The 15,798-nt window shown below is 40.8% G+C and overlaps 1 protein-coding gene across 3 annotated transcripts in view; it reads left to right on the forward strand.

The window, feature by feature from the left end:
- The window catches only part of Slc7a2 (solute carrier family 7 member 2), a 54,206-nt gene that overhangs the window by 23,163 nt on the left and 15,245 nt on the right, over positions 1-15,798 (forward strand). For all 3 annotated transcript variants that reach the window (XM_034520573.2, XM_076914046.1, XM_076914048.1), the window contains exons 2-3: positions 11,058-11,448; positions 12,449-12,604. In XM_034520573.2, the coding sequence (XP_034376464.1) occupies positions 11,073-11,448; positions 12,449-12,604 (532 nt within the window). In that variant the 5' untranslated portion in view covers positions 11,058-11,072. The remainder of the gene's footprint in view (positions 1-11,057; positions 11,449-12,448; positions 12,605-15,798) is intronic.

Consider the following 15,798-nt stretch of genomic DNA (forward strand, 5'->3'; position numbering starts at 1 on the left):
TAAAAGAGGGATATTTTTCATTGGGGATATTTTTTTGTTTGTAGGGAAACAATTGTAAAGGACTTCTTCTTTTTAAAGGGTAACTGATTTGGTGTGTATGTTAATTTGATTGGCCATAACCAAAGTAACCAGTCCAGTATGAAGAAGTATAAACACTACACTGTCTACCTGAAATGCATACAATAAGAACAAGCAAAAATTATTCAAGCCCAGAATATAATACAAAAAAAGGACCTGGAAATTTTAGTTATAATTATTAGTGTTTTCTGTATTTGCTTCTTGTCTCTCCATGGATTGTATGTGCATCCACAGAAGGATGTCCAGACAATGGGACACCATGGATAACAGTGTGGAACATGTGAAGTAAAAGAGGGGCTGGTCCTGATGGAAGCACAGTGACAACCGGGAAGGATTTGTTTGTTCGGGTCTTAATTTGACAATCATCTGTTTACTTTTGAATGACCAAGTTGGAACCCTGTTTGTCTCCTTAGTGATGGGCTGTAGATGGATTTCCACTCAGGGACATTAACCAACTAGAAGGTTCTAGAGCTGCAGATGTGGAAATATCATTTTTGCTGTTTGCTAACAAGAACATTCCTGTGAGCAGGGTTTTTTTTTTGTTTGTTTATTTGTTTGTTTTTAAGCCTCCTTTAAAAGATTCTTAAATGTATTCTTTGTTGACATGAAATAAAAGAAATAGAGTTAACCAGTGTGAGTTTGAGAAGTATAGTTTGCAGTAAATACTTTTTGGTAATATTCATAAAATGTCTCTTGGTGACAGGGAAATATTTTGCTTGTACCTGATAACATTCTGTAATGACTAGCCAGTGTACTCAGTCTGTATCCCACCCCACAAAATCCCTTTAAAGTGTTTTCTTTAAGTATTCAGAGAAAAATCTGGCTATGACTTCATAGAGTATAGGCCTAAATAGCAATGTTGTTTGTTAATAAGAAAAATCAAATATGAGAATCCTGTCAGATAATGATTCCTCAGTCTAAGGGGGAACAAGACAGGTAGCTAGATACCAGAAAGACTGTGGCTGCCTTGGCAATTCATTTGAGCGGTTTGATATTAAAACATGCAAGAGTAAAGTAAGTGGTGTGAACTTTTGAAAAATGGCAACATAATATGAGAATTGAAGTTTTGTGAAATGGTTCACCGTATAAATGACCAAGAATGGAATGACCCAGAATGGAAGCAGTAGGTGACTGAAAGAGAACAACCAGTGAAATCCCCCTTTGAGGAGTCTGTACAATAATGCAGTCTGACTAGGATAGAATACATCACCCAGGGGGAACCTGAAGCCGAAGGTGGAGAGAAAGGGAACACTTAAACCTGCTTCGTGATTTCAGGTCCAGGTGAATTACTCTTTAAGGTGTAACTTTTACCTGATGAAATGAAGGAGAGAGAGAAAGAGAGAGAGAGAAGAGAGAGAGAGAGAGAGAGAGAGAGAGAGAGAGAGAGAGACCAACCAGTTACCCTTATTTTCAAACTGGAGACTACTGGGAATCACAAATCAGACACTTGCACACTATTCACCAGTAAAGGTTCAAAGACTTCTAGTATGTGCTCGGAAAAGAAGGACCAGATCCCCAGAAGGCATCATGGGCTCCCTATGAGCAAGTTATGCATCAGAAGCTCCACAGCTTTTTTTTATGTGGTTATTAGACCAGTGGGTATGGGAAGTATAGAGATAATGTATGCTGCACATAGTGGTGCATAGCTGTGATTCCAGCATTCAAAAGGTGGTTGAGGTTGGCGGATCATAGGTTGAGGTTGGAGGATCATAGGTTGTAGGATATATATATATATATATATATATATATATATATATATATATATATATATGATCCTATCTCAATAAAAAGCAGGGGGGAAGCCAAAATAATAGATCAGGATTTTCCAAAGCTTTTAACTTCTTTTATTGTGGCAGCTTTGGCTATATAGATCAAGAAATAGACTAGAGAGAATTATAGATTAGATATTAGCTGTATGGTGTACCCAGAGTTTTGTCAGAAGGCCAGTTTCCTGTGGGAAGGACATTCTTGGTGATATGACATGATACCATTGCTCTCGTCTTTGTCAGACTTAACGTTTTTATTATAACTTACTAAAGATGGAGAACAAACTCGTCTAAATGGCAGTGACACAAACATAGGCAGGTTCTTTAATGACTTGACTGATGGATCTGTATTACAACGGTCTCAATTAGGACACTGGAAATACTGTTTCAGTTTTGGAGTGGTATGGTAAAACACTGTAGCACTGAAGTATCCACTCATAGATATCTTTGATAGAAACCAGTGTTTGAGTTGACTTCAAACCCGGTAAGAATCAGTCACTTCTTTGCTGAGCTGATGGATGCCTATCTATATTTCAAAATCTCCGAGAGGGCATGAGAAATACAACAAAAAGTAAAATATAGGCTGTTGTTTCAAGAAACTTAACAGCCTATAGGAATCTGTTGATTTCTAGAGCTTGCTCTACAAAGGTATCAAAGATCAGGCAACTTACCAGAAATGAACTGTGTTACAGTTCTGAAGTCACAAGTCCAGAAATCAGAATGACATCTGGGGCACAGTTCCCCAGGACTCTCGAGGGACTCTCCCCTTTCCATTTCCCTATCCTCTTGTTGTGGGTGGTCCTCAACCTTTGCTATTTGTTGGTTAAGAGATGTATCACCGACTTGTGCCTCTGTTGCCACATGGCCTGTGTGTCATGTGTCAGTTTCCTTTTTCTATGTGAGCACAAGTCATATTCTGATAGGGCTTGCCCTGATGGACTTAAAGCCTACAAGTCCTTCTAGCCACACAGTCCCACCAAGCTGGATACTAGAGTCCAGACCTTCACAGATGTTCGAGAAACACAACTCGGCTTGTAATAAGGAGTAAAGTGTGTTTATCCACGTGGTTGCCTATAATTATTATAAAGACCAAAGTGACATAAAAGTACAGAGTAAGCTAGGGGGGTGGCGTGGAAACTTTTGAGAATATGTGAGGTTGTAGCTTGGATCCCAAGCACCAAGAAAGCAAAAGAAAAAGTGAAAGAAAACAACAACAACAACCACAACAACAAAAATAAACCCAGTACTGGGAGAGCAAGAGTGACCTAATTTAACTTAAAGGGACCTGTCCAGGTAAAAAGGAAAAAGTAATTTTCCAAGAAGAAACACCAAGCATAAAGCCCCAGACTTTGTGTTCTGAGGAAGTTAAAAGGAAACCCAATGTTACTCAAGGCAGAGAGGAGGAAGCAGAAGATGGGCTAAGGAGATAGGAGCAGATCCAAAGCCTGTACACCATGATTCTCGGGTCAGGGTGGTTATAAAAACAGCAAATTAATAGGGCTATGTAGGGTGGAAGTGGGCTGTAAGCAAATGAGAATGTATGTGTTCGGCCACATCTGGAACTCTCTGCCTTGCGGGGTGTGTAATGCCTTCTGTCAGGGATTTTCAGTGTGTTTGTTGAACTTGAATCGATGTGTGTACCTGAGGCTGTGTTTGGGTGGTAGCCATTTCAATTTATTTGAATGGGGTTTATCTGTATTTGTTGTTTAAGACAGAATTAAACCCAGGGACAGAAGTAAAGAAACCCATTCAGGAGGTGAAAGGTTTTCTAGCAGTGAGCATTGCACAGAGGGAAACAGATACCTTCATACCCAGGCCCTCCATTTCTGGCACACTATAGCAGTCTTCATGACAGTCCTTTAAGCTCAAGTCTTTGGTGCATCTCTCTCTGCCCTTCCTTGTCTATTCCTTCAGCTGCTGCTATGTAATCCACTCATTCTATCAAGCATGATTATAGAGACTACTGCAATACATTTATGTTAAGCCTAGTATTTGTCTTATGTAGAAATGATGGCATGTGAATATGTACATTTTGTTTCATACCAAACAAGCAGCGTTCGTTACCCTCTTTGGGGAGGAAGGAACCAGAGAGCACATAGCAAATATAACAGTACATTTCCCCAAGATATTTAAGAGGAAGTTCAGCCTTCACCCCATCTCTTGGAGGGGATCTGAATGAGATCCTATTCTCAAAATCTCCCTTCCTCCCAGTTCTCTTGGTAGGTAGATAACCTAAAGGTATTCATCCTTCAGACTGTTGACTCTTCTTTTGAGTGAAAAGGAGTCAGGAGCTGGTAGAGAAGGCAGAGACACGTCTTATTGACTTCAGTGGCTCAGATGCCCTGGCATGGGGACAGAAAGAGAGGGCCAGGAAACAAGCCAGGAGCAGCCAGGAACACACAGGTCAATATCTCTCTTCACGTGTGTGGGCGAGAAAGCAAATGTTCCAAGGATAGTTTGTGGGCAGGTCAGACCACAACATTCACTCGGAGAGCAGAACTCAAGGCTACAAGAGTAGGCTGGAGAAAGAGCACAGAGGAGGGACTTGGAAACTCAGGCTAAGGGCAGATGAGAGTCCAGTGTAAATAAGATTCAAAGCATTAAAATTAAAAGTTACTAGTAGTACTTCACAATTCTTAGATCAGTGTTCCGATGTACATGCAGTTGGATAGATACCCAAGCATTCTTAAAATTAGGGAAACTAAATTCCCCTTTCTTCAAATAATTCATTTACAAACCTTTGGGCAGCATGGTCTCAAGTCTTTGTTACTTCTCTCAAGCATCATTTAAACAGAGAGCTGGGGAACAGCAGTGTTGGTTTCCAGGACTCAGAACGTAATGTAATTCATTCATATCCCCCCCTCCCGCCCCCAGCATGTTAGTGCTAAAGCTCCTGGGAGTCAAATCAAATGGTGTTTTGTGAAACAGCAGCAGGAGTTTGGAGTCAAAGAGAGTTTTTATCTTCCTTCCTACAGTCTTCTTAACTGAACACTATAAACACATTATAAATATGTGCTTATAATGTAAGTTGTTGGCTTTAAAATACTTTACATTGGGTGTTGAATACTTTTTTGTGCACTTGCGTGTGAGTGTATGGTTTGAATGTATGTGAGCATGGTGTGTATGGGGGGGCACATTTTGGGGTACACATAGGTGGAACCATAGTTGAATAACAGATGTCTTTGTCTATCACTCTGTCATATGGCCTTGAGAGTGACTTTCTCAGTGAATTGGAACCTCTCTGTTTGGGCTTTGCTAGCAAGCCAGTAAGCTCTGGGGTCACCTTTCTTTTCCCTCCCACCTAGTGTTGGGTTGGTGGCCTACAGAGCATACCCACCTTTCTATGTGGTTGCTGGGGATTCAAACTAGGTTCTCAAACTTGCAGACTGGGTGTGCTTGCCTACCGAGCCATCTGACCAGCCCTCATTTTGTTTTTGAGAGTCATTTTTTTAATAAAACCTACTCTTCCCACATTATTTAAATACCTTAAAAGTTTTATTGATGAATTCTTATCAGATACGTTTTAGGTTATAAGATAATTTAAATTTTAAATCACATAGTAATGTAAACTGCTGCAGTTTAAGTTAAATCAATGGGTGGAGGAACTTTTGGTAAAGATTTTATATATTAGTGACTTTTAAGAATTTTTCTCTTATTGTTTATTATAGAAACAACTGTTACTAGTTTGCAAAATTTAGGTTCTTTTTCCAAGAAAAGGGTTGTTTCAGATAAAATAAAGATTCTTTAACTTCCAGTTTCAGAAGTAGCGGAGGATATGAGTTCATCAAAGTTTCAAAATGAATTTGAAGAGTGTGGACATTGCTTCATTGTTAGGAGAATGCTAAATGGTTTTTCCCATTAATGTTTTTGCTTTAGAGACTATGTTGTTGGCAGCCTTGCTTTATTTACTATTTATTTAGGTTTTTGAGACAAAGTCTGCTTATATGATCCAGGCTGGCCTAGAGCTCTTGATCATCTTCTTTCCACCTTCAGAGTGATGGGACTATGAGTGAAATTCATTACCACACTTAGCCTTGTTTGTTTCTTTGTTTTCCTTTTCTTCATCTCTTGAAGACTTCAGTGTCTTCAGCTCCAGCTGGAGTCTGACCAGTGTGCCCCCTGCTGTGCATTCTGGTAGTGCAGGAACTCCTTTAACACAGGCTACAGTGATAACCAGTCTGCCTGCCTGTCTCTGGTTTCTGTCTCTGTGCTCTCTATAATGGTTTTAAAGGATTTCCACTTACAAAAAAAAAAAAAAAAAAAAAAAAAAAAAAAAGTTTGAATTTTTGAAATTTCCAAGGCTTGACCTTTGAGAGGACTCGCTGTTGCGTTGAGCAGTTGGATAGGCTGAATTCAGTCTTTACAGAAATAGGGAAAATAAAGACAAATTTCACTTTTAAAAATGTGTCAATACTGCTCGGCTTGTGGTTAAGAACTCTGTTGTTTCAAGTTGGGCTCATTTCTAACATCGTCCTTCATTTGCATATTCTAAATCTAACTTGTAGTTCTGCGCCACCAAGATGAGCTGGCATCAGTTTCCTTGCTTCCTCCGAGCACACAATAGGAGTGTTTTATTCTGAAGTAGCTGAAGCCAAAGGAACTTTCAAAGTTCCCATAATCAATAGCAGTGTTTCAAGGATCTTCCCAGGATGCCAGAGATAACAGTCTCTGCTTCATTGTTCCTGGAATTTAAGAGGTGCCAAATCAGAGCATTCTTTTCAAAACTGGAAATGTAGTGTCAAAAGTGACCTTTTTTTTTTTTTCCAAGAAAAACTCTGTAGCGAAACAGCAAAACTAGGTATCCAGCTACATTTTTTTTTTTTTTTGAGCTAAAAATGGGTGTGAATTCTTGTCAAATTCCTTTCCCACCACAGTTTGATGGGAGGAATTTTTGCCTAGCACTGAAACAAAAGTGGTAGAATTTTAGCAGCTGGTTAGGCTAAGTAGCTTTGGGGGAAGTGCAGGGTTTGAAAAGGAGTGTTTGACTTCTGGGGAGAATGAATAGAGGAAACTAGAGTGTCCTAATGCATTTCTCAGTTCTCTGCCTTCAGACAAAAGATCTCTGCTGTTCTCCAGCCTCCATCCTAGTCCAGGCCCATACTACAGCATCTGGAATCCAGAATTTGGTGACTGACCCAGAAATAAATAAATCAGTTCGATTAAAGCAGTGGCTGCTTCAAACAGTGTTAAGTGCACAGGTTCCTTCAGATCATCCGAATTCTCTTAGCATCCTAGAATTAATAGAGCATTAAATGTTGAGTTAAGATCATATGGATTGTTTTTAAAACAATCATGGTCACTTTTTATAGTCTCCTTGAGAAACAATATTAAATGACCCCCACCCCCGTTTTGCTTTATTTTACTGTTTTGATTTACTTTGGTTCTATTTGGTCTGAGACAGCACCTTTCCCATGTAGCCCAGGTTGGCCTAGGCATCATTTGCTGATCGTCCTGCCTCAGCCTCCTGAGACCTGCCATTACAGGGGTGTGCTACTGCACCCAGCCTGAGCCTCCTTCTTGCAGAGAGGGGCAATTTGGACACCCCAACATCTGGCCAGCATAAAATGACAGCTTGCACGGAAGATCAGACTGTGGCAATAGTCGGTGAACGACAGCTAAAGATTTAGGGCTTTGAGCTTCTGAAATGTAGAAAACCCACACCTGTGAAATACCTTCTTCCTTAAAAAGTCCACAGCAAACATAGCTGTTGGTGGATATGTGTAAAGGATGTAATATAAAGAATATATATAAATGCCTAATGGGTACTAAACTCCCGAATACCTTACTGGGATAATATGGATGTCCTCAAGGTATTCCAGCTAGAAGCCAGAGGTCAGAAGGAAGATGAATTAGCAAGAAGTGGAGCACACATGGTAAGAGATAAATAGTTCAGGGTTGAATGAACGCAGAGGCTGTAGAGTGGCCCCCTGCAGCACCCCAGACCTCCATTGGTAACTTCTGGTTTTAGTGACCAGACAGCTTAGCACAGCTTGGATGACCAGGGAGTTAATTGAAACAAAGTAGAGAGAAGTGTCTAAGGCTGCAAGCTCAGCAGGGCTGGAGGAAGAGAAAATGTAGCTGACACCCCCGCTGGCTATGTCTGGCGTGGGGAGCACATCCAATCACCTCCCTAGACACTGTTTGAGCATAAACCATTGGCTTGTGTGCTCTGTCATTTTCTTTAGAGTTTGGGGGGCATCAGAGTCCGCCTATCTGTTTCCAGCCCAGCTACCTGTGGCTTAGGGGAGAGGGACAGTGCTGTAGTGATGGAAGAACATGTGACCAGTGATGGGGACATCAGCAAACTGGTGATACTGCACAGTGCCTGCAAAGAAAGGCTCCAGAGCAGCTGTTACTCAACCTTCCTTATGCTGCATGAGCCCCAACCATAAAATCATTTCATTGCTACTTCCAAACTGTGATTTTGTGCTGTTATGAATCATAATGTAAATATCTGCTATACAGGACATCTGACGTGGGACCCCTGATTTGAGAACTACTGTTCCAGATTTGAGAACTACTGTTCCAGAGTCACATGCAGTGGGTTTCGTTATAATTCCACCATAGGTGGACTGTGAAGTGGACTAACTATACTGTACCTCAGTTTGTTTATCTCTACAATGGAATTTATAATAGGCCCCATCTATACAGGAACATTGAGAAAGTCATAATAAAATATTATAAATATTATAAAATAAAATATATTATAAAACAAAATATAATAATAAAATATTATTAAAAATAAAAGAGACAATAAAATAAAGGGTGTCAGGTAGTACCAGGCATGTAATAAATAAGTACCACGGATCTTTGGCATTTTAACAGTAACACTTGTGAGTTAGGTTTGAAATAATTTAGGGAAGGGTATCTTGCGATGTTTGCGGTGGTGTGTGGAGAGTAACTGGCGCTAGCAGCCTGGGAAAGGGGAACAGGTGGTACCCGGTGGCATTTAGGGTGATTTATTGGCCAGCCATTGCTGAGGAGAACGGGCGCCTGCTTGGTGCCTATGCTGCGACCAAGCCAGGGCCGAGTGCTGACTGGGCAGCTACTCTGGTTACCCAGCGCCTAAGGCTTTGCTTTCTTTATTTCCCTTTTTGCTTCATCCTGCTTTCCCTTGCCCTGGGAACAAAGATAACGTGCTTTTTAAAAATCTCATGTCCATCTATCTCAGTGAAACCGCTGTATCTGTACGGTAACCATGGTTTTGCTTTTATGGAGGTGAGTGTACCCACGTGTTACAAACCACCAGTTGTCTTTAGGAACGTTCCAAAATCCTGCATCAGCTGTTCATCTGTTGTATAACCATGGGAGAGTTGCTTGCCCATGGGAAAATTTGAAATAGTAACATTTTTTTTTACTTTAACTTTCTGGCCATACTGGTTCGGTACTTTAAAAGGAAAGAAAATATATATCATTATTACTACTATGGTTGTTCATTTGTAATAGGCTCAATTGGGTCTTTAATTTTTACATATCTGGACTTTGCCATTCACCTATCTTCCCTTAGAGGACAAAAAGTTGTGCAGAAAATTTGACATAGAGAAAAGACCGGGTAAGCTGTTAGGAGAAATATGTGCAGAAAGGTGTTTTTCAGAAAAAGTGATTTCAGGTTTCAATGCAAAGGCATGTGTTGGTTGTGGTTGTCTAGTCCAGGTTCAACAGTTACCCTTTCTGATTGGATAATATTTTGTTTTGAGAAAATCATCTCTCAAAGGTAAGTAAAAAGACTTACCAACAGTAATCCATGCCCCTGTGGCATTTTCCCCTTTGCCACCTTGTCTCACCTGTTGTTAAAACTTTGTATTGGGATGTTAAAATTGTAGGCATGTAATTGATGTTCAAAGATCACAAAATCACAATATCTAACCTGGAGGGAGAAAAGGGGGCAGGCAAAGATCTCTGCAACTGGATTTCTCTGCATCAGTCCAGAAATGCGCAGTGCACGTGGCTCACTGCAAAAATGGTAGAGGAAGGAGATAGAAAAACCTGGGTTTTAACCGGGACAAGCTAATTGGTTGCAGGCCCTAGGGGCTGCCTCCTCTTGTTCTTCCGGTAGTATTTTTGGGAGACCCTGTGGTCATGATGCAGGGACTAAGCTTGTCAGATGAGTCTTGACATAGGGTAGCAGTGGAAAGAAAGATCTGTTTCTGTGACTTTTGTCTCAAATATGGAAGTAAAGCTATAATCAAGGATAGACATGTTTCTCTAATTAGCAGATTTCAAATGGTACATATGGGGACCAGGGGGGAGAGAGATGTCTGCTCCCCAGGTGCTAACCTGATGATGATACCGTCAGGTATGAGGGTTTACTAGACCCAGAATTCTTTGCTGTCATATTGACCTGGATTGAGGAGGTTTTATAAGTTATATCTCCAGGTTGCTAAAGAAGGAATCTGCTTTGGGGCAAAAATTAAGTAGTTCATCAAAGTATAAGTGCTTAGAAACTGCCATTCTTTGGGTTGAGTGTGGACTAAGGAAGATTCAAATGTATCATTACCCTCAATAAAACCTTGCTGAAGCACGCACATAGTGTGAATCCCTCGGGCCTCCGTTGTCTAATTATCTTTCTTCGGTCTCAGCTAACGTGTATTTTTCTTCTTCAAAGGAAACCATTGTTTTAGCAATTAAAAAAAATAATCATTTGTTGAAAAGGGATATGTACCTATTCCTACTATCACCAGAATTCCTGATTCCACAGAGATGTTAGAGCCCAGGTGTCCTAAGACCAAGGTCAGAGGGCAAGGGTTGCAAGCAGCCATCTCATGGGTTTGTCTTACTGTTGATGAGTATGAGGAAGTTGAAGGGAGCAGCACCCCAGGTCAGCAGATTATTGTGCAGGTGCGCAGCCCGTGAAGTACAAGCTGACAGGACTTAATGTCTACAGTTACACAGACTGGCACATAACACACTGTACCCCTCCTCCCCTGCTGCCTTCAGTCTGCTGAACTACATGTCCCTGTAGATAACACCAAACAGACCATTTAAATTGCAGTATTTCTTTTGAACATAGATTGTACACAGTTCTTGGAATTAATGTAGAGATAATAATAAGTATTGATGAAATACATAGAAGTAAAAAAATTAACTCACCATCAAATCTTAACCCTCCTGGATGCTCTGAACCAAGTATCTATTAAATAAAAGGGCTCACTGTCCTTCTTGCTCAGTGGGAGGGGAGATGGCCTCAGACCCCTCCTCTCCTCTCTCCTATAGGTTGCTCTCTTCACCATGATTCCCTGCAGAGCAGTGCTGACTTTCGCGAGATGTCTGATCCGGAGAAAAATTGTCACACTGGACAGCCTAGAAGATTCCAAACTCTGCCGCTGCTTAACCACCATGGACCTCATCGCCCTGGGGGTTGGAAGCACTCTGGGTGCTGGTGTTTACGTCCTTGCTGGGGAAGTCGCCAAAGCAGATTCTGGCCCGAGCATTGTGGTGTCTTTCCTCATCGCTGCGCTGGCCTCGGTGATGGCTGGCCTTTGCTATGCTGAATTTGGGGCCCGGGTACCGAAGACTGGATCTGCGTATCTGTACACATACGTCACGGTCGGAGAGCTGTGGGCCTTCATCACTGGCTGGAATCTCATCCTGTCATATGTCATAGGTATGTTTCAAAAACAAATATTAGTAGCGTACAGGGTAAAAATAGCTCTCCAGAGGGCCCCGGCACTAGGAACAAACCTGCACTTCTCAGCTGGGGGGTGGTCCGGAGGAAGTCATTTGTTCCCTGTCTCACTTTGTCATATCTACTAAAATAGATCTTTATCGCAAAAGTCTGATTTTGCTTCCTCTTTGAATTCATGATTCTCAACGGCTTTGAAAACTGTATAAAGTTTTGAAAATACTTTTTTTTTCTTTTCATGAGTGTGTGTGTGTGTGTGTGTGTGTGTGTGTGTGTGTGTTCACATGCATGCTGGTGGTGTACAGCTTCTTTCTTCCTGCATGGAAAGGTCAGAGAATAATGTCACAACTTCTCCTCTTTGGCTCTTCTACCAGATTCTTTGAAGCAGGATCTCTCGGTTGAGCCCTGTGGTTACATGCCAGGTAGCCCTGGCCGGCTTGCTGTAGGGTATTAGTCTCTGCCTTCTAAGGCTAGACTTACAGGCTGTGCCACCCGGTGCTACTAACTTAAGGGTCTGAACTGACATCTTGCATAGTGCAGCAAACATTTAACTGCTCAGCATCTCCCCAACCCTTAAATAGCTCTTTATTTCAAATAAAGTTGCCTGATGTGAGCATTTAATTGCTGCTGTAGCTGAGTATGAGGATACACACCTGTATGATGTCTGGCTGGACTGCATAGCAGGAACCTACCTTTAAAAAAAAGAAGGAAGGAAGGAAGGAGAAGGGAAGGGAAGGGAAGGGAAGGGAAGGGAAGGGAAGGGAAGGGAAGGGAAAGGAAGGGAAGGAAAGGGAAGAAGGGAAGGGAAGGGAAGAAAGTGTTTTGTGATTTTATTATTATAATATTAATTTGGTTTTATAATGTGGTTAAAATTTTCAGCTGGTGTGAACTAAGCCAGGTTTCTCTGGGAATCGACTGGGCAGATATTACGTTAATTTTTTACCTGAAGCCTTTTATTCTCCTAACATTCTGTGTTGGGTAGGTACATCCAGCGTCGCAAGAGCATGGAGTGGCACCTTCGACGAACTTCTTAACAAACAGATTGGCCAGTTTTTCAAGACATACTTCAAAATGAATTACACTGGTCTGGCAGAGTATCCAGACTTCTTTGCCGTGTGCCTTGTATTACTTCTGGCGGGTAAGGAAACATTCATAAGCCACTCCCTGGACTGAACCCACTAATGGGCCGGGAAGAGTAGGTTGCATAGGCTTTGGAGCCTGAGTTCTCTAAGTGAGGTCAGCGTTTGTATCGATGCCCATAGAGTCAGTGTCGAATCGCTGTAAGCTTCATTTTCCCTGTGTTTCACAAGAGGATTACATCCATGTATATGAAAGGGTGAGACCTCATGTCTGAGGAAAAGGCACCTGGAACACTAAGTCATAGGATGAAGACATCAGTCTCTGTTTTGAGAGCATAGATTTCTTAATAACTAATCTTAGATGAACAAGAACGGGAAGGGCATTTCTGTTAAACACAATGTAGAATTCCTTGGTATTGTTTCATCCTGTTAAATGTAACCAGGATCATTAGCAAACATATTATTTCTAGAAAAAAAAAAGGTGTTTTTCTGCCATGTATCCACTATAGACATCTCTTTACAAAGGAAGCATTCAGCTCACCTGACATTTTTTTAATTGGATATTTGATTTATTTCTGTCTCAAATGTTATCCCCTTTCCCGGTTTCTCTTCTGCAAACCCTCTGATCTCATCCCCCCTTACCCTGCTTCAATGAGGGTGTTCCCCCACCCACCCAGCATCTCCCGCCTCACTGCCCTGACATTCCCCTGCAGTGGGACATCAAGCCTTCACAGGACCAAGGGCCTCCCCTCCCATTGATATCACCTGCCATTTTCTAATGCAGATACCTAATGCAGATATTTCTAGTTAATATTACGTAATAATAACATTATTATATATAGCATTATATATCATCTAATATGTGATATATAACATTTTAATATATAAAATAACATACTAATATATAATAAGCAGCCTAGTTAATATTGACATGTTTATTTATAGATGGCTCCATTAAAATTAAAATATTCAGCTTTAATCTCTTAATGATGAGATGCTGATAGCTATGACTCGTGTTCAGAACTGTTAAATTCCATACAAGACCTCAGCTGTAGCCTGAACCTTTGTCCTTTGTTCACTGACCTCCAGTCTTTTCTTTAATGTTCTCTAAACTTAAGTTAGAATTTTGTTCCTAGACTGTTTAAAAATTAAAATCTCTATATGTATTCACTCAAACTGCAATGCCATATGTTAGCTGAAACTTGTTTTATTAAAGCTACCAGGGGATGGATGGGGTATTAGGACTATCTTGTACCTCACTGGTACAAATTGGCATAATTATGCTCTAATTGTATTTTGAGAGAAAAGTTTCATTTTAACAGGAAGGGTGATGTGTAGGAGGAGTTAAGGTAGGAGGAGTACTGAGAGGAAGAAAAGGAGTAAGAAGAGGAGAAGGAGGAGAGGAGAAGCTAGGTGATGAAAGAGAGAAAGAGGGGGGAGACAGGGAGGCAGATATTCATGTATCTCCACCAGTCAAAGATAGTTGTTATATCTAGGTTGGTCAGTGGGTTACACCTCTGATTGAACAATTCCAAACTTATAATGCTTATGATTAACATTATTTAAAAAAAAATGTATAAATGCAGAAAGGAAAAGGGGGCATGGGATAGGGGTTTTCTAAGGGGGGGGGAATGGGGAAAGGGGATGGCATCTGAAGTGTAAATAAAATATCTAATAAAAAATAAAAATAAAAAAATAAAAAATAAAAAAAAAAAAGATGCAGGAAAAAAAAAAAAAAAAAAGCTACCAGGGAAGCATGTATAGCATTCAGATGAAGAATATATTTGGGTCTAATCTATGGGTGGAAGATAAGAACGTAGGTAGAGACTGCTCTGGTATGCTTGAAACCTTGAAATAAACCAAATGAAGTAATTTTTTAAATGATAGAGATAAAAAATATAATCCATGTATGACTGGTAGACAGCTAATAATATTAATATTATAAATACCTCTTATAAATCAATATGAATAAAATACTCTGACTTAAAACTTGTGCAATGTAGATGAGGCCAAATTTTGCTTTGAATAAAAAAAATGCGTGCCTGGGGCTCAGAAGATGGCTTAGTGGATAAATTGCCTGCCATGACAATGTGCATCTGGATCCCCAGAACTCATCTAAAGACTGGGACTGGTGATACACATTTGTAACCCCAGCACTGGAGATGGGGAAAACCAAGGCAGGTGGATCCCTGGATCCCTAGAGTCTTATTAGCCTACTCAAACTGAGGAGCTCCAGTTACAGTGGGAGACTGTCTCAAAAATGAAGTTCACAGAATCAAGGCAGACAGCCACATCAACCTCTGACCTCCATACGTACACTCATGCACATGTGGACACATCTGCACCTGCACACGTGGTACACACACACACACACACATGCACACACATGAATTCATGCCCTTCCATACACCCTTTACTTTTTCATTTTCAGTACCTCCTGACTGCAGTTTCTCCTTCCTCCAGTTCCTCCCAGTCTCCTCCAACCCAACCTCCTCTCTCCCCCAGATCTACTCTTCTCTTCCTCTTCAGAGAAGAACAGGCCTCCTGGAGATATCAACTGAACACAGCATAACAAGATACAGTGAGACTAGGCACAAGGCTGGATGAGACAACCCAGTAGGAGGAAAGGGGTTCCAAGATCAGGCAAAAGAGTCAGAGATACCCCGCTGCCAATTTTAGGATTCCCACAAAGATACCAAGCTACACAACTCTAACATAGATGCAGAGGACCTTGTGCAGACCTATACAGGCTCTGGGGTTGCTGCTTCAGTCTCTGTGAGCCTCTATGACCCCTTCTTAGTTGGTTTTGTGGGCTATGTTCTCCTGTGTCCTCAGCCCCTCTGGTTCCTATAGTTCTTCCTCCTCATCTTCCATGGGATTCCCCGAGCTTCAAGGGAAGAATCTTCCCATACACTCTTAATTTATAGAAGACTAATTGCATGGAAAATGTTATAAAATGCAGAAGGATATTTATAAAATGACAATGACATCAGTGCTGATAGAATATAAAACCAAGAGTGACCTAATTGTCTATAAATAAGGGATTCAAGTATTTCCACATAGTATGTCATACAGCTGCAAACCTGATGATAAATTTGTTGGTGCAGAAATATATATGTGTGCATGTGTAGAATTCTGCAGAGATATCAGAATTGATCTTTATTCTTTATATTGCTTGGTTTCATCCAACTACTTGAATGGGGTATTTATATTCCTCATATAAAGTAAATGTATCCAGGTAAGAATAGATTTA

Source organism: Arvicanthis niloticus, chromosome 16, assembly GCF_011762505.2.
Source record: "Arvicanthis niloticus isolate mArvNil1 chromosome 16, mArvNil1.pat.X, whole genome shotgun sequence".
NCBI classification, from domain to species: Eukaryota; Metazoa; Chordata; class Mammalia; order Rodentia; family Muridae; genus Arvicanthis; species Arvicanthis niloticus.